A 26,108-nucleotide genomic window follows, 5' to 3' on the forward strand; every position below is an offset into this window, starting at 1 on the left:
TTAACAAAAATGAACTGAAGAGCTTTATTGACATCACAGTACATTCAAGAATAATTTTAAGAACATTACAGCTGAAAGAGAATGGCATGTTTATAGTCTTATTAAGCACTATTTTTTGAAAAAAATGTAATACAAAGAAATCCTATTAAGTAACTTGGAGCAGCATTTGGAAAAAGTACACCTATTTACAGATTTAAAAAAAAAAAAAAAAGATTCTGGTTTCACCTACACAGCCACAATGTGCCTCTATAATGAGACAAGCCCTTAAAACTCATGGAATTTTTTAAACATCATGGCATCCTTGCCACATCATTCCTCAGCGTTTACGACGGGGAGGGGTTGTTGATCTGGAAAAAAAAAAGGGAAAAGACAAATTTAAAAATAAAAATGTATTTTAAACTAAAGAATCTGCAATTTTTAAATAAATATTATTATATAGGATTTCTAAAGTTACTTAAGACTATGATCATTTATCAAGTACCAAACTGAGTTTATTAAAGAGAGAGAGAGAGAAAGGACACTTTCAACTTTGAATAAATTCAGTCAAATTTTTTTAAAAATCAGACAAAATACTTTAAAAAGTATACTACCTTGATCGGGACTTAGACTTGTGTTTGCGGCTTGCCTTCTTACCAGACCTTTGAGATTTCTCCATGGATCGCGATCGACTATGTTTAGGCTTCTTAGCCTTCTTTTCTTTGCTACTTCCTGGAGATTCAGAACTGCTCCTTCCACTAGAATCAGAGCCTGAATGTTTTTTACTATCTTTGGTAGTACTTTTCTTACTATCCTGTCTAGAATCATGTCGGATGATTTTAACAGATATAGAACCACTCCTAGAGAATGTTCTTTCGCTTTCTCGTTTCCTTTTTAACCTATCATCCTGACTACTGAACTTAAAATCTTTTTCTTCCCTTTTTTGTTTCTCTTTTCTCTTATCCTGTTCACGTTCCCTTTCTTTGTCTTTCTTTTTCCTATCTTTATCTATACTTCGGCTCCTCTCCTTTTTTCTCTCCTGTTCTTTAGCCTCACCTTTATGCTTATGACTGCTCCCACTAAGATTTCCACGTTGATCGTCAATTTTACGCCTATCTCGACTCCTACTGCGACTGGACCGATTAGTTCGCCTATCTCGTGAGCGACTTCTACTTCTACGTCTCTCTCGAGAAGGACTCCGATTTCTTCGTCTTTCTCTCTCAATGCTATTTCTATTAGATCTTCTCCTATCTCTAATCTTGACTCTAGCCCTATTGCTCTCTATTTTAATTCTGCGAGAGTAACTTCTACTTCTACTCCGTCTAGCTTTAATTGTTGGAGATCTACTCCTGCTATGTCTCTTTTTCCTTTTAGGAGAAGAAGACCGAGAAGAAGTGCGACTACTACCTGAGCTAGAACTGTATGAAGAGCTAGAGACAGTACTACTAGTACTACTAGTTCTGCTATTGCTACTGGAACTACCACTACTAGAACTTCCTGATCTACTCCTTCCTTGTTTCTCTTTTTCTTTATGCTCTTTTTTTGGTTCTAAAACTGACGTAGTTTCATTTGGAGTTCTTTTCTTTTCATTAACCACATCACCGTCTGCTTCTCTTGCTTCTAGTAGTGATAAACTATTTTGCTCTTTATGGATAAATTCATTCATCTCTTTTGTAACCCTTTCTGTTTGTTGCTTTTCTTCTGAAAGAGAAAAAGAAAAAATACTATGAAAAGTCAAATGTATGACCAAAAAATCCCTAAACTATCAAATTTCAAACTATCAAATGGTAACAGTAGAACAGCATTGTTTAAAAGAAACAGAATACAAGCCACGTAAGTATTCAAACTTTTCTAGTGGCTACATTAAGAAAATAAAAACAGATGAACTTAATTTCAATAGTTTATTAACCCAAAATATTAAAAATATCATTTCAAATATATATACATACATATATATTATATATATATGTATATAAAATCTTTCAAATCTAGTCTATTTTATACCTATAGCATACTTAAACTTGGTATTTTTCAAGTGTTCAATAGCCACCTATAGGGTTATCTATGCTCCTGGACAATACAAGAAAAGAGTGTCAAAGTGGAAAGGTACATGTGAAGCAACTGGAAAAGATTTCCTTTTTGTCTCAAAAGGCAACTTAAAGGTTAAGTAATTTACAGGAAATTTGCGACTGCTACCTCTTAATAATTTCCTTGTCCAAGTATGATTTTTCCAAAAAATTCAAAACACTCTTTCAGTATTCCTAATACCATTATGTAAACTATAAAAAACTACAGTCATGGATAGTATTTTACATTTGAAAACTTCTATAAAGGGGCGCCTGGGTGGCTCAGTTGGTTGAGCTTCCATCTTTGGCTCAGGTCAGGATCTTGCAGCTTGTGGGTTCGAGCCCCACGTCAGGCTCTGTGCTGACAGATCAGAGCCTGGAGCCTGTTTCATATTCTGTGTCTCCCTCTCTGTCTGCCCCTCCCGGGCTCACGCTCTGTCTTTCAAAAATAAATAAATGTTTAAAAAAAAACCTTTCTGTAGAAAGTCTTCTATTTCCTTAAATATGCTAGCTACGCATTAAATATTCTAACTACAAATTACTTTTCAATAGTTTTACAAATACATTTCCGCCATTTCAAAAGTCTTCTTTTTCATTTTGAAAACTTTAGAAAGAAAAAATACATTAAATGACAACTTATAGCTATTGAAATTAATGTCTTACAAAACAAGACAAAGTTCACCTTTTACATATTTTGAATACCACGATTAATTTTAAGTTTCATAAAAACTGCAAATAAGCCAAAAACCTTAGTTTTAGTCACATCACATGTTATCTATATTCTAACCTCAAGTCTACCCTCGATATTGTTAGGTTGGTTAAAAAATAAAAAGAAATACAAATAAAACTGGACAAAAATTAAGTGAGTCTAAAAGATATACCTTCCATCTGTTTATCATGTAACAGCTGCTGTTCTTTTTCTTTTCTCCAAAAAGCTTCCTGTTTTTGCCGGATTCGGTGCCGTAACTCCTCATCATCAGTGTCAGATGACTCAGAGCCTCTGTCACTCCTCTCATCTTCACTGTCTCCTGATCCATAACCACCCAGTCCACCTGTGTACATAAAGTTCAGTCTATCATATGGAAAAATTATTCTAGACACTAAAAAATTTTTAAGGTCTGAGAAGAAAGCTAATTTTTTCATTGCCTTTTCTTGGAAGAATATGCTTATTCGGGGTGGGGAGGAGTATAATTCCAATTCGTAAGGGAGTTCGTAGAACCCTCATGAAAATTGACAGTATCTCATTCTTTCTGAAATATTTGTATTTCTCACCATAAAGGAACCATGATAACAGTTCTGTTTTACTGTCCATACTAACCAACAAAACCATTTAACAGGGCACTAATAGAGCCTCACTAAAGCACAGTCAATTCAACTACCAATGATCCTGAAAATATTTCTAAAATTAATTCTTTCATTGTTCAAAGCTCAGAAATCCCAGGTAGTATGCAAAGTATTTTTTCCCTAAAGAAATTAGAATACTGTAATTCTCACTGGTACAGAAATGATAATGTGCTAAAACTACTCCCCACCCTGAAGTGATCTAAATAGTAATTAATCATTAACAAAATCACATGGGCATTTGGCTCTACCCATTTCTGTTGATCCCCACAAAGATTAATTTGAAATGATGTGGAAAAGGCAAGTTCAAGCTTTTATATACTTGAGAATATATCATGCAAAGAGCAAATTACGAACACATCATTACTATTACACTATTATAAGATAAACTCTTTCCTCTATGTTAAAACTCAACTTGCTACAACACAATCTAAATGAAAGTCCCCTATTAACAGCATTAGTGGATAGGTTCTTCCCTAAGGCATGTATGCAATCATTTTGAAAGTGAGCTTAAATATAATCAGGGCTAAGTAATGAACTATTACAACTCGCCCCAATAAACTATGAATTAGTCACATTTATAATAATTCCTGTGAATGCTTTAGTCAAAAAAAAAAAAAAAAAAAGGCAAACCTTTAGAGACCGAAATAACCCTAAAATCTAGGCTTATAAACTGAGTAGGAATAGTACAGTTTCAAAACAGAACATGTAGAGAGACATGGTAAGTGTGATTTTCCCTTTAAGGCCCTCTCACAAATAAGGAAAACACTTACCGAGTCCAGTGAGGGAAGCCAGTGCACTGGACTGTGCCAGCTGTTTTGCAGGAGCTTTGTATCACATCAACAACAGGAACAACATGTTAACACAAATAGCCACGATTTCATAGTCATGAGAGTCTATGGTATTGTTAAATCTACTACTATTGCTGCTTTTTGGGGAGAGAAGAAACATTAAAAACATAACATTCATTTTAAACCAGTAGCATGTCTGGCCTTGAAATTATAATGCTGAAGTGAGCTGAAATTGTTTTATAATGATGAAAAATACTGACCAGTACATCAGTATTTTTATTTTTGAGGTATGGTCCCTAATTTAAATTTTGCTTTCAGTATATTTTTTAAGTGTTACCAAGAATATGGGGGGTGGGGATGGGTGAATCTCTTGCTTCTGTAAGAATTTTAAGTGGTAAACTGTGAAAACTGAAGGGTCACAATTCAATTCATTAGTGAAACTAAACTACACTAAAAGTTATACACCAAATACTACGGTATCTATAAAAAAAAAAATCAGGTGAAATAAATTGAACATCAAGAATTTTCCACTATACATTTCATCAAAAAATAGCATAATTGCTCATTTGTGCTCAAGCAAATTGGATAAAAGGAAAAATACTTCTACAGTTTTAATACGATGTCCTACGAATCTAACCTTTCCCAGAGAGTTAAAAACATGCAAGAAGAAAATATTTCAAATATCTGCTAGAATTCAGCAGGGACAACCAAAAAAAGTCCAAAATAGCCACCAAAACCAAAATATTCCCAGAAAAACAAAACCAAGAACACCCACAATATACCTTTCGTTGCTTTCCGGTGTGCATCTTTGGCTACGTAATAAATTTCTTCATCTGTGACATCCAGTAGAATTTCAGTCAGAAGCATTTTTGTCAGCAACATCTACAGAAGGATATTTTATATATTTATATATTTGGTTCCTAATTTAATTTTTATAGTTACTAACGCTGTTTGATATTTTCAAAAACAATTAACAGGCAAAGCCATTTTATAAAACATTTTTAAACAAGAGATCATATCATTCCAAGGAACTGAGTATCTTGAAAATTACTCTAAAATACAAAAACTTTGAAAATTTCAAAATCATGAAAAAAAGTATGAATTTCCCTGTATAATAAAGAAATTGAATTCTAATTCTACACACAAAATATTTTTAAAAGGCCCCTATCAATAAAAATTTCCACAGATGCTTTAAGTTGAAAGGAGGATGCCTTCATTTAATAACAGTATTAGTAAGCAGCACAACACTAGTTAAATTACCTAGGAACTTAGGTTAACCCTCGGCTCAAGGTGAAATTTAAGGGGAAGGAAAAGATAGCTATTCCACTCTGTTAGATCAAGTCCTTTTTTTCTTGACTACTGAAATATAGAGTACAAGTGACTTGAAATAAAAAGCTGGATTCTAGCACTAGTTTGGCTACCAGCAAGTGTTTGAAATGTACACCAACTATTAGTTCTTCAGCCTCTCAGGGCTCCAGATTACTCATCTGCTAACGAAAGTACACTATCTCAGCATCTTCTACACACATTCCAAAGATCACTGGTCTTTAAATAGAAGAAATGCAACATATTATATTCCCAATCTCAGAAAATGACAGTACACATTATAGATATTTAAGGCTTTAAGTCTTTCAATGAAGAAATATGTTTAACTGTATTCAACTCAGTGCTTCCTAAACTTATTTTTCTATGAAGTCTTTTAATGTTTCTAAGTATTCAAAAGACATACCTTAGAAAATAATAAATCAATAAATGCTCTCTTGGGTCTCATATAGTAAAGCACTGTTTATTTACAACACCGGTATTAGGAAACATGCTTAATAACTGCTGCATAAGCAGCGATTTCCTATTATAAATTGTAGACATTATTACCTAGCATCTCTATATATCAATATACATTTTGCAATTGTTTCATGAGTTCACAGTTTAAATGTTTAAAACAGTCAACTAATAGTTTAGAAATTCTAAACAAAACAAATCCTGTAACAAAATGTTCTATGTCAATTATACTTCAGTAAAAAATATTTTTTTAATCCTGTACATGGTAAGAAATTTAACATTCTACCATTTGATACTCTTTCTCTTCTTCAGTCATCTCTGGTTCACTGTGCTCTTCCTGAGGAACTGGAGATGGACTTCTGGTGACTTTTCCACTACTTGCAGCCTCAACATTTTCAGTGTCTTCATCTTCCTCATCACTATCCTAGAAGAAGTAATAGTATGGGTAGCCCAAATTCATGCTTATAATGTAAAATCATTATCTTACACATTCTATTTTAAAACCATAAAGTCTATGAAACAGATATATAAAAATAAAATCTCTCTCTAAATTACATTACAAATTTGTACTATAGATTTCATTTAGTAGTATAAAGTGTTACCTGAAAGGAAATATAAGATTACAAGATAGCTTAGGAATATCAATTATTTTTCAAAAATTTTTAAAAGCTTATTTATTTATTTTTGAAAGCAAGAGGGAGCAAGAGAGAGAAGCACAGAGAGAGAGAGACAGGGAGGGAGGGATGGGGGAGGGAGAAGGAGGGGGCAGAGACAGCGAGAGAGCGACAGTGAGAGAGAGAGAGAGAGAGAGAGAGAGAGAGAGAGAGAATGAATCCCAAGCAGGCTCCACACCATTTGTGCAGAGCCCAACCCAGGGCTCAATCCCACAACCTGAGCCAAAATCAAGAATCGGATGCTTAACTGACTGAGCCACCCAGGCACCCCTCAATTTTTTTTGCCTTAGTCAATCTTGACTTATTTTATAAATAACCAAAATTAATATCATACCAAGACTGACCCAATTAATATCCATTATCTATCATGGTCTTGAAATAAGTAGCTTGTAGAACTTTGGATAAATAAACCACATTTATATTATTCAATGTTACTTTCATATAGCTACAAATTTAAGCTTGTTTACCTAAAATCATGTCACTTAAAATTAAAGATCTGTGTCAGTTTCCAGATCTTAGCTGGCCTTGAAACTTAGCAAAATGTGTTTTGCTACAAAATGGACAGATAAGAAATGAGATGTAGGAAATGCATCATTTCCTACTTCAGATGTAAGAAATGCCAGAGTTCGTCTCTGCTTCTGGCTATAGGTTTTCAGTATCCAGATGGCACACCTTAAAAAGGGGCTTCTTCAGGCAAAGAAGTATCCTAGAGTTACCCTTAAAAATCCTACTAAGTAAAAGATAAGTTGATCATGGAAACACTATTATGGAAAGACTATCTGAACTAGGGGAAGAATACATGTAACACAAGCCCAAAAGCATTTGGGAGAAGAGGGAAGATAATCTCCAAACACTTTTTTTGACACCTAAACCTATCAAATCTGGAAATCCACTATTTCATGTTAAAAGTTAATAATTACATTTAAAAAAAAAGGCAAACTATTATGACAGTCTTTTGGTTCTTATCTTCATAATACCCACAACAAAAACACATCTTTGGCATGGTGCTTTTGTGAAACACTGAAAGTATTATAGCATTTATGGAATTTAAGCTAAACCAATGTCTACTTGAATCTAGTTACCCTGCTGTCCCCTTGTGATTTATTTCTGAAGCATAAAATGGCCTTGGGAGACAGACCAATTTCCAGAGTTGCATACCAGCCAGTACTATGGCTATCATGTCAGCTGAGAGCACATTACTGCTAAATTAAAAAATTCCTAAGCCACTCACACCATCTAACTGATGAAGGTTTAAAGATTTAACTTAATTACTTTCAGCGTGCATGTCAGAAACTATGAAAGTTATTCATCTTCTGGTATAAACATATACTTAAATATTCAAAAAAGGCAGATTTCCTTCTCCCCTGCCATTTTAACTTAGTTTCATTTTATAATCCACCACTAGGGAATCAGCTGCACTGCAACAAGAGAATATGGATTTGTTTCTCAAGGTAAGACCTATCTAGCAGCCTAATGAGTAATTTCTCTCTGGAAAGAAATGTTTTGTAAACCCACTGCCCCCTTTTTCTCCTTACTCTACCCTCAATAACAACATCTATAAAAACATAATCCTCAGGGCACCTGGGTGGCTCAGTTGGTTAAGCGTCCGACTTCGGCTCAGGTCATAATCTCGTGGTCTGTGAGTGTGAGCCCCGTGTCAGGCTCTGTGCTGACAGCTCAAAGCCTGGAGCCTGTTTCTGATTCTGTGTCTCCCTCTCTCTCTGCCCCTACCCCGCTCATGCTGTCTCTCTCTCTCTCTCTCAAAAATAAACATTAAAAAAAAATTAAAAAACAAAAACCATAATCCTCAAAATATTTACTAAAAGTAATCTCAAGAATATTATTCTAATACTTTTTTATAACTAAATTACTTGTTTATTTCAATAATTTTCACATTCAAATCACATGGGAGTTCCATGTCAAGTGACTCTAACACTTACAAATTTACTTCTCTGAGGTAAACGAGGGCCATCTCCTCCTTCAGCATCTTCTGTGGCCTTCTTTTCTTTTTTGGACAATTGTGAACGTTGTTGTTCCATTCTTTCTTTCTCCAACTTCTTCTGCTTTTCACGTTCCATTTTTTCAAGACCTTCTCGAATCCAAGCTGGAAGAGTCCTGCGTTTTACTGCATCTGTTTCACATGGAAAACAATATTTATGAGTTAGTTTAATAAAAATCATAAATGTATGAGTTCCTTATTCTTGAACTTCTACCAACTTTGTAAGTAAATGAAATAAAAGAATTCTGGTGCCATATGAGTGCTTATAACTATCATTCTTCAGTAAGACAGTGATAAGGCAACCCAGTAACCATTATGCTTCTCTTTAAGATCATTTTTAAGAGCAGCAGTGAATATGGTCTTTTTTGTTTTTTAAAGTAGGCTCCATGCCACACGTGGGGCTTAAACTCACAACCGCGAGATTGAGAGTCACATATTCTACCAACTGAGCCAGCCAGGCCCTTTGTGAACATTGTCTAAATGTTTATGACAAGCCAGGACACTACGAAAGCACATTAAATGATCATCTCACTTAATTCAAAAAAAAAAAAAAAAAAAAAAAAAAAAATCACTACTATTATTCAATCTCTTTTACAAATAAGAAACCTCAAGTTCAAAAAGCTTAATGATGTATTCAAAATTAAAAAGACAGTAGTAGTGATGTGGGCTAATTCCAAGCCAAACTTTTATACTACACTGCTTCTTAAAATATAAAAACAGGGGCGCCTGGGTGGCGCAGTCGGTTAAGCGTCCGACTTCAGCCAGGTCACGATCTCACGGTCCGGGAGTTCGAGCCCCGCGTCAGGCTCTGGGCTGACGGCTCAGAGCCTGGAGCCTGCTTCAGATTCTGTGTCTCCCTCTCTGTCTGCCCCTCCCCCGTTCATGCTCTGTCTCTCTCTGTCCCAAAAATAAATAAACGTTGAAAAAAAAAAATAAAAACAGAACAGAGTCAAACAAAAGCACAAGTCTATTTTTCACAATGAGAATTCATATGAAGAACTATGATTCTGTAAGTTAAAAAAGAAGTTAGAATCTTCCTATCATGTCTACTTTGTGATAAAAAGGAAAGACTTAAATGTTCTGGTATATTAAGTATTGGATTTGGATTTCTAGATACAAAGTTTAAGTTTACAACATGTCATTAGACATAAATTAGTTATACTATATTAAAAATTTAAATCTTCAAGGGCGTCTGGATGGCTCATTCGGTAGAATGTACGACTCTTGATTTCATGGTTGTGAGTTTAAGCCCCACGTTTAAGCACCAGGCATCCAACTCCTGATTTCGGCTCAGATCACAATCTCATCTCATGGTTGTGGGATCAAGCCCCATGTCAGGTTCCGTGCTGGGCATGGAGCCTGGTTAAGATTCTCTCTGTCTCTCCCTCTCCCAGGCTCACATCCTCTCTCTCTCATAAAAAGGAAAAAAAAAGAGGGGCGCCTGGGTGGCGCAGTAGGTTAAGCGTCCAACTTCAGCCAGGTCACGATCTCGCGGTCCGTGAGTTCGAGCCCCGCGTCGGGCTCTGGGCTGATGGCTCAGAGCCTGGAGCCTGTTTCCGACTCTGTGTCTCCCTCTCTCTCTGCCCCTCCCCCGTTCATGCTCTGTCTCTCTCTGTCCCAAAAATAAATAAACGTTGAAAAAAAAAATTTTTTAAGAAAAAAAAAAGAAAAAGGAAAAAAATTATATCTTCTGCCAAAATATTTCTGGCAAGTGAAATAACCAAAGGAAAATTAATCTGGCAGCAGCATATCAGATTAACTGAGAGTGGAAAGAGACCAGAGACAGAGAACAATTAAGAGGTTTTAAAAGGGGGAACTGTTCATATACTGGCATAATGTACCAAATTGCCAACACTGAAGAAAATACCAAAATGCAACAGCTATGATAAATTTATTATTCATCACAAAATCTGTAGTTTCAGATAATGGTTTATTTTTAAAAAATTATTCAGAACTTTTCATATTTTAGACCATCAACTTTTTTGTAATGTTAAGGGTTATGACTAAAATGATAGGATTTTAAACTATCAATTCCTAACATATCAGAAGTGTCAGAACAATTTAAGAAAACAAGATATCCTTTATACATGATCAAGAAATCATGCCAATTGTGGTCACTAAACTTAAATAGCTACCAATTTGTGGAGGCTCCTGCTTCACAGGAAGTGCAATAGGTGAACGCTGCCGATCCCTGAATGATGATGGCCTTTCTCTTCGATTCTGGGGAGGTGCTGGAGGTCCTGGAGGTCCTGGTTGCCAATAAGGAGGATGAAATCCACCTTGCGGTGGACCAAAAGCAGCCCCATGCTGAAAGAGTATTGCAGTTTATTTTTCTTCACATTAATACAATATACTCTCTGGGACACACGTGTGTTATGAACTGGGACAGTAGAAATCCATGTGTGCAGCAAATCCAAGAATTCCATGGTTCTAATATCCACCGATATTTCTGTAGCCCCAAGAACCTAGGCTTACTTTTCTTAAGAAAGATAAAGATGTTCTGCCTATGTAAATGCAAAGAGTCATCTAAAATTCAGCTAATACACTATTTTCAATAAATATAGAAAAAGATATATATATGACCTTTTATAAAATAATCCTTCTACTACCATGAAATCAAATGTCAGTTTTTGTATAACTAGAAAATACAGGATTTTTTTTTAATCAATTCCAACTTATTTCTTATGAACTTTAGTTGTTTCTATAATCTTGCAAGAAATATTATCTATTTTAAACAAAATAAAAGTTATGGAATCATTAAATATTTTTTTGCAATTTTCCTATTTTCAGAGGCTTTTCTAATAAGCCCATTGCCAACAGAACTCTGTCTTGTTAGCATGGGGGTTTATCAAGATAATGGGGTGTAAGTAGAAGTTCCCTGCCACTACATTTCTTCAAAACCAAAACCAAACAAACACTGTCATATCTGTATACCAAGTACGAGTATACACAATAAGTATCTGAATACATATGAATGAGGATTACTGTCTCAAGGTGCATACTGTTTACAATTTATGTCCATTATTAATACAAGTAGTGAAATAATGTCTGAGTTTTTTCAAAACTTTAAATCATGATAGCTCAGTTTATAAGGTAACAACTACAATCAGTTATTTCAAAATGATTATCTAGCACTATAATTTGAGGGTGGACCCTTGGCAGAGTGATTAGAGAAAATAAAGCCCCACATAACGATACTATTTCCCATAGAGTTCTATGTCCCTAGGAATGAATTAGATGCTACAAAGGAAATTATGTACAATTTCATTAACATGTCATGTCAGAATGGAAAAAAAATGACAACACTAGAAAAAGTCATAATTCTATATAGCAGAAGGAAAAAGTCATAATTCTATATAGCAGAAGGAACTGCATTTAGGAAGATGATCTATGTTCTTCATGTATTTTATTCATGTCTTATCCATGATCTATTATTGACAAATAATGTATTCAACTACTGTGCATTTTCTAAACTTTATTCAACATTTAAATATACCATTTTGAAATTATAAATTAGAAAACAAAACATCATATAGCTATTGCACTTACACATTTTTTTTATCCAAATTTTTCCCTAATGATCCTTTATATCATTCTCCTAAGCATATCAGACACCAGAAAAAAAAAATCTAATGATTTTAATACTCAAAAATTGAGAATTTTTCTGAGACATAATATGTGCTTATCTGTACAAGACTGAAAAGTGAAACACAGATCTTAGGTACTCTTGATGAGACACTTCCAAAGAATGGATTACGTGCACATCTACAATATTAAAGCAACAAAATATCTTTCACCTGATAGTCAAACTGGTTCACTGGCCCCACTGCAAAATTATCGGGTGGTCCACCAAAGTTGTGATTGTTCTGGTTAAATATATGCCTGTTGTCAGGGGCAAATTCCCCACTGTCCTGACTGTTGCTGTCTTCGGAAGGAGGAACAATGTCCATTGGGCCTGGTGTTGGTGGCATCCATGGCTGATCTGGAGGGGGGTGTGGGGGCTGCTGATGCATTCCCCATTCTATTTAGGATTTAGGCATAAAAACATTCAACAGGGGGTTATAACAACATCACAAATTTTTAAGATCTCAAGAAAGATTTTTCAGCAAAGAAACAGATTTAAAAATTTATGACTTCTTGGGTCAAATTCCTCTTGTATATCTTAAAAATAAGCAATTAATTAAACTAGTAAATAATTCAAATGAACTAACTCCACTCTAATTCATATGCTAAACATATAGAAATCAAATGCCCAAAATTATTTTTAATAATGTAACAAAATCCAAAGCATTTTTTTGTTGTTGACTTTTTCTATTTCTGTCCAGTAACAATACCATAAAAAATAACACCTTGAGATTTTATATATAATATCTTTCTTGCATGAACACATTTATCCTCACAACATCCCTGTGAGGTAGGGAGAAATCAGGTATTATCTTTGCCAATTTCAGGAGGGAAAACTGAGGCACACAGAGGTTAATCACCTGTCCAGGTCACAAAGAAAACCAGTAGAATAAAGTTGGGGAGTGGGAATGCCAGGGTGAGTCATTTATGAACTAGAACTTGGGAACCAAAACATTTTCAAACTTGGGGAAATTTGGTGTAGCTTCAAGAAAACTAGAAATAAACTACCTCAGAGTATCAAAGATTAGAATATTCATTATTCTTTTAAAAGTGATGTTAGAGGATTACTTCCTGAGTTTTCCATTCTTACACTGAGAAACAATAATAAGTATTAATAGGGAAAGGGAGATTAAAACTTCACCATCAGCATACTCAAATGTAAGATTCCTCTATAAATATTTTCAAGTGACTATTCAAAATAATAACACAAGACATGGAAAACTGAATTAGCATCAAGAAATCTAAATCATACTGTGAAGTAAAAATGCAAATGAACAAACAAAAAAATAAAACATATAAAAACTTATGGAAGATCTTCACTATCTGGAAAAAAAAAAGGAAAGAAAAGATGGGTGGATGGTAGGGGCAGAGTATATTTGACAGACTAATTTGTCACTTAGTGACACAATATTTCTTTAATTAGAGGCTAGACATGTTTTGCTCTGCCAGTGCTGCTTCTGAAAAGGCCAGAGGTTGCAACAGAGAGACATAGAATGCTCTCTTCCCTAGATGCCAAGTGAGGTTTCCAGTGTTCCCAGCCCCTGTCAGCCTAGGAATGAAGAACCAAGAAAAGAATCAAACTGAGTGCCACAATGCTAGCAGATTGAGTACAGAATAATTTTAACCACAAAATTTCAAGGTCAAATCTAAATGAAACTGCCTATTCTTTAAGGAGCATCAATTTCAAGAAGTCATAAAACTAAGCAAATTAAACAATTTATTTAATCCTCATTTTATTTTAAAAATAGTCCTAAAATCCAGATAACATGAAACAACAAACCTGGTTGCCACATTCTGTTAAAGTTTGAATCCCCTTGAAAACTCCCATGATTGTTTGGACCAGATTCCATTGTAGACATATCTTGTCCATTTGGCATCATTCCTGGTGGTTGTTCTACCATACTTTGCTGCCCTGAAGCTTCTCTTTGAGCAATCCAAGCTTGAGCCAATGCAGCCCAGTCAATCTGACCTAACATAATTGAACACAGCAGAAGTTACCATTCAGAATGTAAGACCTAAAAGAAGAGTGCCTCTATGTAAAACTAGCATCTCAGTTGTTCCTTACTAGAGTTTTTAAATATTACAGATTTTAAATATTAAATTGGTTATGGCTGAAAGGATGCTTAGAAAACAACCCATATTCAGGTTACAAAATAATAGAAGACTTCTGGAAAACAATGCCACAAAATCACTCTTAACTGGCTTCTAATATTAACTCATAAGAAATTTATCCCCTGTACCTTAGTTTACGGAGTCTTTTAAAAGTCTTCTTTCGTTTTTTTTTTTTTTTTTAATTACTATAAAAACAAATGATCAAACTCACGAATTTCTTCCTCAAACATATCCTATCCAGGCCCACAATGGATCCTGTAGACTTAGGATGAATACAACTATCTATCTCTGCTCATCCTCACAGTCACCCTTTAGCTAAGGCTCCCTTCTCTAGTCAAAATACATCTTCTTAGCAACTTCTTAGCCATTCTTTACTCAAAATGTATTGCCTCACTATCTTAAAGGTCCTCTTCCTTCTCCAATATCTATGCTTAACATTTTAAGATCTAATATTAATAAAGGAAACAAAGTAGAATAAGACAGTTTTTCACATTGCAGTAAAGATTAAATAGGTATTCTCATACATTTTGGTGGAAACATAGGCTGGCATAAACCATGTGGAGCTGAACCTGGGCAGTGTGTATCCAAAACTTTTCAAATGTGCTGACAGTGGTATGACAAACCTAGTTCCTGGATTTTTTTTCTTCAGAAAATAACTGGACATGTAACAATGCAATGATATGTATACAAAATGATAATTATTTCAAAAAGTACAAAGCTACAATCATCCAAAAGTGATTTACTAATTTACAGTACTATAACAGAATGTTATGTAGCTATTAAAAAAAGAAATAGAATCAGATTAACCCAGTAAAGGCAGGACAGTGGAAGAGGTCTTATCAATGAAGCAAAACTGGCCATGAGTTAACAACTATGAAACCTAAGTAATAAAAAGGGGCTCCCTCACTCTTTTCCACACCCATATATGCTTGAAATATTCCATAATAAAAAGAAAAATTTAAATGATATATATAGCATACCTTCAGTTGACTATGAGCTACGTAATGAACAACAGAAGTATGCTTTACTTAAGCAACACATTTAAGGAAGATTTTCCTCTTTCTTTAGAAAAATAAGAACTAAATCAGTTTTAAAAATGTAAAATCTTCATAAAGCTTTCTACTCTTTGAGGAAGTCTTCTAAAGAAAAATTCATTCCCTAATATGTATGCTATGGCAGTATTATTTATGAGACAAGATTATATTTTGGTCATAAAACGATCCAATAAACCAATTCCAATTCCATTTGCCTTAATCCCATCACCTATCTCCCATTCATCTGTATCTCCCCTTTCCCAATTTCCAAATTCAACTGATTTCCTTACTTGGATCTTGCTGGTGCTGGAACGACTGCATCCACTGTTGTTGGTTCAAGGGCCATTGCTGCCAAGGCTGTCCTCCTTGATCCCACATCCTGACTTTTTAAAATATATTTGATTTTCTATCTTCAACAAAATAAACAATTTAAAAATGAGAATCACAGTTAATTTTAAAAGCTCACACATCAGAAACTATTATATGATGATACATTTATGTGATCAGAGCTCTAAAATTCTGGTCAGTAGTTTACCAAAGGGAAGTGGAATTTTTAGATTGGCAAGCAAGAGTATAAAATTTAAATTTTTAAAAAAAATTTTTTTTTTAACATTTATTTATTTTTGAGACAGAGAGAGAGAGAGCATGAACAGGGGAGGGTCAGAGGAAGAGGGAGACATAGACTCTGAAACAGGCTCCAGGCTCTGAGCTGTCAGCACAGAGCTTGACACAGGGCTCGAACCCACAGACCGCGAGATCATGACCTGAGCCGAAGTCAGACGCTTAACCGACTGAGCCACCCAGGCGCCCCAAGAGTTTAAAATTTAATGTTAATGGTGGCAAGCATGGCTCTAATCAACTCAGCTCAACAAGATGGGAAAAATATCTATTTTTTCCCAATACAAACCTCTGGAAATACAGTTATTTATTTTAAAGATTATACGAAGGGCCGCCTGGGTGGCTTAGTTGGTTAAGTGTCTGACTCTTGGTTTCGGCTCAGGTCGTGATCTCAGTCTGTAGGATCAAGCCCTGCATATGGCGCTGCACTGACAGGGGGGGCCTGCTTGGGATTCTCTCTCCCCCACTCTGCCCTCCTCCACACACCCAGAAGCTCTTTCTCTCAAAAAATAAATAAACAAAACATAAAAAAATAATAAAGATTATAAGAAAAAAAGTGATTTAATCTCTTCCCAACCAAAACTCCCTAAAATGGGTAACCAAACAGCTCTAGCTGTTGAAGGAAAACTCTTCCTTATAATTAGAGCTAATGAACACAGAAGTAGAATAAATTCAGAAAATTACTATATTGCCAAACCTAATGAAACAACTGATTCAGGAAATCTGACAAGTTGATGAGAAGTCACAAATTCAAAGGTTGCTCAAATACCACCCCTACAGACTATTAGTTGCCTCTTCATGAGACACAATATTATATCCCCAAATCACTCTGAATATTTTCTCCAAAAATGTTTAACGGAGTCCAACTGAGCTTTTGGATCTAATTCTACTATAAAGAAATTAAAGGGAACAAAAGAATGACATAAACAGTATCAAAAGAAACAACTTGACAAATCCAGAAAGTCAGATAGGTCTACAAGAGCAGATTTCTTAACATTTAATAAATACCATGGAAAAGAAAGGGAGAGCACAAATGTGTTAACAACTGTTAAATCTACGTGATGTGTGGGGCGGGGGGTGGGGGGCATCACACTAGTCTACTAGTCTACTTTTCTCTAAACTAATTTAAAAACTTTCATAATAAAAAGTTTAAAATTCCTACAAGTCTAATACAGCTCTACTTTATCCAACACTGACATACAACCCCTTTTAAGAACCATTGATATGCATGGCAAACAGGATGTGTTTCTTCATTTTTGTACCCTAAGGCTTAGCATAGAGGCATTAAATAAATTTTCACTAACTGAATTTTTCTAGAATGACCCTTTCCTCTATTCTAAAAACAAAACAAAAGCAAGCCTTAGCACTGCGGGATCAAAAAAAAACTAAGAAAGCCAGATAAGAAGGAAGTAAGAGACACCCACTCAAATAGGACAACTAGCTGTTACAATTCAGTCTCTTAAAAGAGTTTGCAGCATTCACACAATGTCATATAGTTCTATCAATGTCAGATCCTGACCTTTCAAGTAAAGAACGCTGTAAATTAGAAAAGATGCATTCCTTTGTTACCTTGATTTCCTTACAGTCAAGTGCACTTGACTTCTAGTCACTGAATACAGTCTATAATAATGGCATCATTAGAATATGCTAAATAGCACCACACCTGAGGCCAACAACAGACTTGAGTATCAATTCCAAGCTGCATATGCTTCTTTTTCTAATCTCTTCAGATTTTCTTTCCTCTCTTTTTCAACTATACCTTTAAACATTTTAAAAGCTAAATGACTTATTAGAATCCTTTACAACTTTAATTAAAAGGTAACAAATAAATAAAGAGGAACCCCCCAGAAGAAATACCAACTGCTATTTTGACTAACCTCAGAGGTTCACCTTCTGTTTAAAATTTGGGTTGATTCAGACTACAGCTTGGAAGCATAGCAGCAAGATTACTTATGCCCTGAGGGGGAAAAAAAAAGAGTATATGTTTACTCCTAGATTATGAAGAGTTACTAGAATTAATAAAATTCTAGAGATGCAACATAAAAGTGTGATCATCTCTAAATTAATTTGGAGCTTTTCCTCCCATTAACTTTATAATGAGAAACTACCATTTTAAAGTTAAGGGAAATAGGTACATCACAAATGACAAAGCAAAGCTTTTTAAAATTTTTTCCCTTTCAAATAAATATCTTTTTATTTACTTGAACAATTCATTAGTATAAAATAATGTGAAACAATTTAGGGACTGTCATATATGTTGAGAAAAAAGGAAACATTTGAAAAGCTCTCATTCACCTGACATTAACTTAAATGGCACAAGTAACAAGATGCATTAATTTAGGTTTTTCTATAGAATTCTAAGTTTAAAATTAACACCAGCAAGGTGAAAACAATTTGTCCCTCAAATGTTTTCATTTTATTCCCATTAGATCAACAGCTTTTTAAAGTTGATAGAAAGTCAAATCTATTCACCTTTTTATCTCCCATAAGGGACAGGACAGCCTTTTGCATACATCAGTCTCTAAATACCAACTGCAAAAATGAATAGTCTCTAGCTCCTTCTAATACAGCAAAGCTGTTGTATTTATGAGAACCAAAAAGCTGTTGTAAGCATGGCTTGCTGTGTTTTCCAAAGCTGTAAATGGTATATCAAAACTCAATGCACAGATTTTTCTGTCATAGGTTATAAACTCATACAATGTAGGCATCATAACTAGCTCTATATACTCACTACTAGAGTTGCAAATAGATGTGCCCTTAAACCACTTTCATGATGAAAATGATCCGTACTGACTCCCAACCATCATTTCCAATACACAGATTTACTTCTCTAGAAATCAAAGTTGCTTTCACTTACTCATGTTTAATGGTTGTCATAAACAACTTTTCAGTTCTCCTTTTAAGGCCAGTAACCTGGATTTCAGAGCACAAGCTCTTTTCATGATGCCCACCTAAACCACTCACCAGCTGTATGAACATGGGCAAATTAACCACTAATTCTTGGTTTTCACATCTGTAAAACGGAGGACATAAATAAGTGTTCACCTCATTGAGGATTAAATGAGAAACACATGAAAACTCAGCAAGGGTGCCTGGGTGGCTCAGTTGGTTAAGTGTCCGACTTTGGCTCAGGTCATGATCTTGCAGTTTAGGGGTTTGAGCCCCGCATCAGACTCTGCTGACAGCTCAGAGCCTGGAGCCTGCTTCAGATTGTGTCTCCCCCTCTCTCTGTCCCTCCCCACCTAGTGCTTGCTTGCTCGTGCTCTCTCTCTCTCTTGTCTCAAAAATAAACAAATATTAAAGAAAACTCAGCAAAGCAGTCTTCAAAAAGTAGAGCTTAATACCACCATCAACACTTTCTCAGTATCTCAGTATCATTTCTGAGAGCACTCCTCAAGTTTACAATTGGGGGCAGGCAAAGGGGTTGGCAACCAAGCCAAGCCATTTCTACTCAACTCTTTTTTTCTTCTTTGAAAGTAACCTGAGGTATCTTCGGAAAAAAATTTTTTTTCAAAAAAAATCTTCTTGTCCTTCCCTCTCACAATATCATTGAGTGAAGCTTTAAAAAAGAAAAAAAGGAACTTCAAGAGTTTTCCCATGCACAAAAAGTTTTTACTTGCGTATTTTCAAGAGTTTGATTTGTATTACTTGTAGCCATTTGTATTTGTTAAAACCAGCCACTTCTACTTTTACTATGTTTTCCAAAGCTTCTTGCCCCCAAAGATTTTATGGAAGCTACTATTCAAATACAGTGTTTGATACACTTAGGCTTAGAAAAATACAGAGATGTGAAATTGTGAGAAGCAGAACAGCATAAAAATACAGCAAAAGAAAGTGACAATAAAAGTCAAGGAATTAAGAAGTTAGGAGGTATTTGATAAAATGCTTCAATGAAATCTGCAGTTGAAAAACTTGGCTACAGAAGATGAGTATTGAACGAGGGGGTGAGTAAAACACCAAAAGGTTAGTTGTTTTGGAAGACAATTTAGCATTACCGTATTTTATCAAAATACCAGCAATTCCACGACTTAAACCATGGATGAGTACACTCACCATGTAACCCCAGCCCCTGCAGCATGTTTGTAACAGTGAACATCTGCTTTTACTGTCACTCAAAGGGCAATGGGTGAAATACAAGAGAACCATCCAGTGGACTGCTATTCAGCCATTACAATGAGTAACACAGACTTTTATATGTTGACATATATTGATACACAAATTATATTAAGCAGTGAAACAAATTATGTGATACAACATGAATAATGATGCTGCTTGAGGTTTTTTCTTATTAAGAATGAAATTTAGTATAGAAAATCCCTAAATTACAAAAATGCTTAAAAACTAGTAGGCTCTGGGAAGTGAAAATAGATCAGGGAATTCTGATTGTCTTATATCTGTGTTCTTTGAATTATTTTACCATAGTGTGTGTTTTTAAAAATACATATATAGATTTTTAAAAGATACCAAAAAAAAAAAAAAAAAAATCAAAGGAAGCTGACCAGCACAGTCCATAATGACAGCTATATATAGGCAATAAGCACTACACATGTAATAGAACTGTGAGACTTTGGGCAAATTACCTGACCTCTGTCTCATTTTCTTATGAAGGATTTGGGAGTAAATTTCTATAATCTAGTCCAAAAAGGGTTTCTCCAGTCATGAGAATAAAATTTAGAGTTACACTGAATTTTGTAAAGGGACAGATTTTAAGAAAAGACTTAGTATACTCAAATATCTAATATAAACTTTTATATATGTTTCAGCATCTGGCACAATGCTTGATAAAGAGTTTCATTAATTATCTGATTAAAGAACAAGATTATAAGTGATTTGATGGCAAGGATTTAGAAACCCCACTCTTTCTTCATCTTCACCATAAAATCTTCTTTACTAACTAATCAACATAACAAATGAAAAATCTAGAAAACATAAAGAATATGAAGGCACATATGGCAATAATAAAAAAAGATGTCCTATACTTTCAGTATGGTTCAATGAAACAACACTGCCTTATACCATTAAAAATGACATTTACAGATTGGTTTAACAATGATTTGGAAAATACTGATAACTGTTAAAGATGAGTGATAAGTACACTAGAGTTCACTACACTCTACTTTTGCACTGTTTGAAGATTTCCATGATGATAACCTAAAGATGATGCGGTGTATATGTTATAGAGACTTACAATGAATTTTCGCTGTTTTTTTTTTCATGGCTTGTACAAGATCTTTTGAGGGCAGAGTCTTACCATTACATGAATTCTCCATAGTGCTTTGCCCATATTAAGTTGTGAAATTACTTTACTCATTCAGTGAAATTCCTTATCAAGTAAAAACACTAATATTCAAGGATGAAAAGAACATTCTAACACTGCTACTCTGATCTGATAACATCAAAAGCCAATTCCAATTTATTTGCCCTTCCTTTAGCCTTAATTTTAAAGATCCTTAGGCTCAACTTCTCAGATTTGGAAAATATGATTATAGATCTCAGGCTGCAAGCCTTTCCCTTCATGGGGCTAAATTACCTGCTATTTCCTTGTCAACAATTGGGATTTAGGAAAAACAGAAAGATCAGTAACAATGGTTTGCCATCAGAGCATCCAAGTTATCACATATGGCTGGAAAAATCTAGTTTATGACCATGACCAGTGTTACAGATTGAAAGATTATGTTTTAGTCCTATCCTCACTCCCATAAACTATCAATGTGACCTTATCTGGAAATAGGATAGCTGCAGATGTATTCAAGATGTGAGGTCATACTGGCTTAATGTAGGTCCTAATCCAATGACTGGTGTTTTTATTAGAGACACAGATACACACAGAGAACACCATGTGACCACAGAAGCGGAGACTGAAGTGATGTGTCTATAGCCAAGGAAAGCCTAGCATTGCTGAAAACCACTAGAAGCTAGGATGAGGCAAGGAAGGATCTTCCCCTAAAGGAGGGTTGGAGAGTTGAGGGTGGAGCGAGCAAGCAAGCATGGCCCTGTAGAAAACTTTATTTCAGACTTCCAGCCCAGAGAACTGTGAAAGAATAAATTTCTGTTGTTTTAGGTCACTCAGTTTATGATAATTTATTACAGTATCCCTAAGAAACTAATACAACCTGAAATGACCATCGTTTATCTTTTCCATTTCTTAGATGACTCTATATTAGAACACTTGTTGCTCTGAGATTCTTAAAATTACTTGTTTAAGTGACAGTCATTAATATTTGCAAAAGTCCTCTCATAAACTAACAGATGAATGAGAATGAAAATGTAGTATCTGTTTTAAAGTACTTAAGCATCAATTGCAAAATCAAAGAGATATAGAAACACATCTATCCTTTAGTGCATATGGTAAAATGTTTCTCAGATCACACATACAGTTTAGAAACCACAAAATGCAACAATCCTTTTCTCCCCTGCCACATCACTGCACATCAGATGACTGACCTCAATGCCAAAAAGAATTCATCTGTTCAATTCAGGTTAGGTGGAAATGGCCCTAGCAGAGGCTAACCTTGTAATCATTTGAAATTTAGTAAAACAAATTTTGCTATTTGATGGGACATGCATTTTAGGATATACTGAAATGCTCTGCCACTTGCAGATCAAAAGAGGCACTCAAAAAAAATTGGAGAATTGGATAGTTTGGTTATAGATACAAAAAAAAAAGGATGGAGGCATGTCATAGTAGACAATTAAAAGAGCTCCCAATGTCCAAAACTGAAACAATCTGAGCAACAAAATAAAGTAACAATGGATTTTAAGACAACTTATGACACAAATATCTATGTGTCCACACTGATATAAACAAATGATTAAATACGCAGGGACAGACAAATCTCTCATGCAGAAGCATTCCAACTAAATTATGTGGATACTACATCCTAAAAAGGAGGGAGAACATCGCTCTCCACTCCTCAAGTACAGATTGTGCAAAAGGACTTCCTTCCAATGAGTACAGTATGGAAAGGAGGGGGTTGTTAGGGGAGAGCAACTTTACAGTGGAGAAACTTGACAAACACCACCTCAAGCAGGTGACTGAGGTGATTTTTCACATTCATATTACATACCCTTGATAGGATGTGATGAAAAAGGCACTGCTCCTCTGTAATCTTCCTTTCCAAAACCCCTAACATCAGTCTGATCATGAGAAAAACATCAAATTCCAACCGCAGGGAACTCTATTATATACCTGACCAGTGAGCCTCAAAACTGTCCAAGTTATGGTACCAGTTTGCTAGGGCTGCCATAACAAAGTACCATAGACTGGGTAGCTTAAAGAACAGAAATTTATTTCCTCATCCTCCCGGAGACTAGAAATCCAAGATGGAAACGTCAGCAGGGTTGATTTATTTCGAAGGCCTCTCTCTCTGGCTTATAGTTGGCTGTCTTCTCTCTATGTCTTTATATGGTCTTCCCTCTGTGTCCTAACCTCGTCTTATAAGATCACCAGTCCTAACAGATTAGGACCTACCCTAATGACTTCATTTTACTTTTTTAAAGACCCTATCTCCACAAATGGCTATATCTGAGATACTGAGGTTAGGACTTCAATATATGAACTTCGGAGGGACACAATTCAACCTGTTACAGTCATCAAAAACTAAGAAAGCCTGAGAAACTATCACAACTAAAAGAAGGCTGAGGACACATGACAACTAAATGTCATATAGTATCCTAAATGGAATCATGAGCCAGAAAAAAACATTAGGTTAAAACTTAGGAAATACAAAGAAACTACAATAATAATAATAATGTTAATAATAATGTGTCAATATTGGTCCATTAATTCTAACAAATGCATCATACTGATGCATATTAATAATAAAGAAACTGTATAAGGCGGGGGTGTTTTTATAGGAATTCAGTACTATCTGCTCAATTTTCCTGTAAATCAAAAACTTTTAAAAAATAAAATCTGTTCATTTTTTTTAAAAAATATGGTCTCATGAACATCTCCAAAGAACCGATTTACTATTACTATCCCTACAGCCCCGACAGTCCTTCAGGTGAATCTTTACTGTTCAAATTTATTTTTATTTTTGCTTTGCGGCACTCAAGTCACACATTCCAAGTTTATTTTGCTCTTCTATAAATTAACCACCAACAACCAAACTCTCGAGTGCTCATGATGTTCAGATGACAATAATATCCACCACAATACAACTGAAATGTTGGATACTACCCTTTCCCTCTTGAAGCTTAACACACAAAGTCCATAGCTGGATAAAAACAAGAAAAATACAAACTAGGGAACCTAACTGGAGTTAACAGGACGCATGTGCCCTGACCGCGCCTGCGTAGTCGGAACTGCACAGCGCAAAGGTCCAGGTCCGGGCCCCAGCCTCCTCCGCCCCCTTGCACCCCCCTCCCCATAAGGGGGTTCCCACTGCGCACGCGCAGTGCTTAACGGCCGGTCAGGAGCCCAACAATTAGTCCCTTCTGATCCGAGAGAAAACTCTCAGAGTTATAGGAAGAAGTCGTGAGCATTCTCTTTAATAACAACATTTCCTCTTCACTGAGAGCACCGATCCGATTCACCAAATCGGGCGGACACCGCCTCTTTAAGGAGATGAGGTTCCAGCAGTCGCGCCAAGCAGCGTACGCAGCTTACGTGTTTAAGTTAATCTACCTTCGCCACGGAAACCAAGAAGGCTGTGATGGCCTGGCAAGTCCCCACGCCTAATTGTTTCCCACCACTTACCCACTCTGGTTCCGGAACCCCGTTGTCGCCACAGTTCCTGTAATACCTCTCCAAACCTTTCGATGCTTCTACTTCTTCACGAACAAGACAAGATGGCGCCTGATTGGTTGCACCCGGAAGTGAATAATAATAACATCCGCTTGTCATCTGAAGCCATGTTGTCCCCCATCCTGGTCTTTCAGCACGTGACTATACCCCGGTAATTTGTCTCGGTGCCATTTTTCTTTTGGGCAAAACCACGGGGACTTCTTAGTCAACATCGTGCAAGTGTCTGAACATTCCTGTAGGTTACCTCTTAATTGAGCCAGGCTCAACTCATTTTCATCTTTACACTGGGCAGACAGCCAGGAGCTTACGTGTTCAGTACAGAACGCCCTCAATTTTTTTTTTTTTTTTTTTACTTTAGCAACGGATCCTCTTTCAAGGGGCCGTATATTCTCCCAGCAACGTTTTCGCTTCGGAAAAGGGAGGCTGAATTCGCTGCGCTACTTTCACACTACGGCGGGGCGTCAGGGTCAAACTGAACCAACTACGGCGTGATGCTCGGCCGTAGAGAGCGGCACTTCAGGCTGGCCAGGCTGTGGTCGGAAGTTCTGGAGTTCTCCAGACTTCGGTATTTACAGAACGTCTGTGAGGGTTCCGCTTCGGACAGACCGACCGTTAGTGAAGTGCCCAGTCTGGATGGTAGCGACTGCAGAGACCTTAACTGAACCCGCGGCGGCTGGTCTTTGTTAACCTCAAAACTTCGCGCCCCCTTCTGGCGACACTGGCTGAGCTATACGTCTCCCAGCTAGTCCCGATATTTTCCTTCTTTACCCGTGACCCTTAGGGAAAAGTGGGGCTATCCGTTTCTGTCCTGTTAGTCATTTCTCTGGACTACAAGATGGCCTCCCGTAAGGATTTCTGCAATGCATTTCCTCGAATAGAATACTTTGCACGATGTTTTAATACGAACGACGTTAAAGTATCAAAAGTATCAATTTCCAGGCTAGGAGCTACAAATCAAGGAAAACGAAAGTATTACGAAGATACAGTATTTACTTCTCAACTAAATCTTGGAAAGTGCCTTTCTAGAGAGTAACTAGAAACTTTTGCCGGACTCAAGAGTGAACCAAGTTGTTTCATAGGGAATTGTGCAAGCAAAAAAAAAAAAAAAAAAAAAGCAAATTGGAAGAGAAAATTATGTACATATAGATGGGTAAAGAAGATAAATACAGATGTGAAATATACATACTATTTGTATGAAACTTAGTCTTCCTTAATAGAACACTTGAAACCTAGATACTCCTGGATCAGCAGAAGGAAGTCCTCAATAGCTAAAGATATGCTGGTCCTCGAATCCACGTGGCCTTTGAAATAAAATTTTATCTTGGAAGAAACGCTTACAAATAAT

At 35.8% G+C, this 26,108-nt stretch overlaps 1 protein-coding gene across 7 annotated transcripts; it reads right to left on the reverse strand.

The window, feature by feature from the left end:
- PNISR (PNN interacting serine and arginine rich protein) lies at nt 1-24,830 on the reverse strand. 7 transcript variants are annotated; one of them, XM_030316012.2, is made up of 13 exons: nt 24,716-24,830; nt 17,892-17,971; nt 15,687-15,806; nt 14,031-14,219; nt 12,424-12,647; nt 10,762-10,933; nt 8,568-8,758; nt 6,240-6,377; nt 4,957-5,056; nt 4,157-4,210; nt 2,924-3,094; nt 591-1,677; nt 1-347 (listed from the first exon to the last, which is right to left on the reverse strand). In XM_030316012.2, the coding sequence occupies exons 3-13, from the start codon at nt 15,772-15,774 to the stop codon at nt 317-319; spliced, it is 2,445 nt and encodes an 814-aa protein (XP_030171872.1). In that variant the 5' UTR covers nt 15,775-15,806; nt 17,892-17,971; nt 24,716-24,830; the 3' UTR covers nt 1-316. The 7 variants fall into 7 exon arrangements, with proteins under 7 accessions (XP_030171872.1, XP_030171873.1, XP_032449116.1 ...); XM_030316013.1 differs by having other exon boundaries at nt 15,687-15,802; nt 24,716-24,819; XM_032593225.1 differs by having other exon boundaries at nt 12,424-13,799; nt 24,716-24,819.
- Between the last annotated feature and the right edge of the window lie 1,278 nt (nt 24,831-26,108).

Source organism: Lynx canadensis, chromosome B2 (genome assembly GCF_007474595.2).
Source record: "Lynx canadensis isolate LIC74 chromosome B2, mLynCan4.pri.v2, whole genome shotgun sequence".
NCBI classification, from domain to species: domain Eukaryota; kingdom Metazoa; phylum Chordata; class Mammalia; order Carnivora; family Felidae; genus Lynx; species Lynx canadensis.

Bases quoted from the DNA above. Each gene is read 5' to 3' on its own strand.
- PNISR (XM_030316012.2), bottom strand. From the start codon at position 15,774: ATGTGGGATCAAGGAGGACAGCCTTGGCAGCAATGGCCCTTGAACCAA. The intron at 4,211-4,956 runs GTATATTGTGGG...TGTGATACAAAG, and splicing joins ACACCGGAAAGCAACGAAAG to CTCCTGCAAAACAGCTGGCA. The intron at 348-590 runs GTAGTATACTTT...TTTTTTTTCCAG, and splicing joins AAGTCTAAGTCCCGATCAAG to ATCAACAACCCCTCCCCGTC.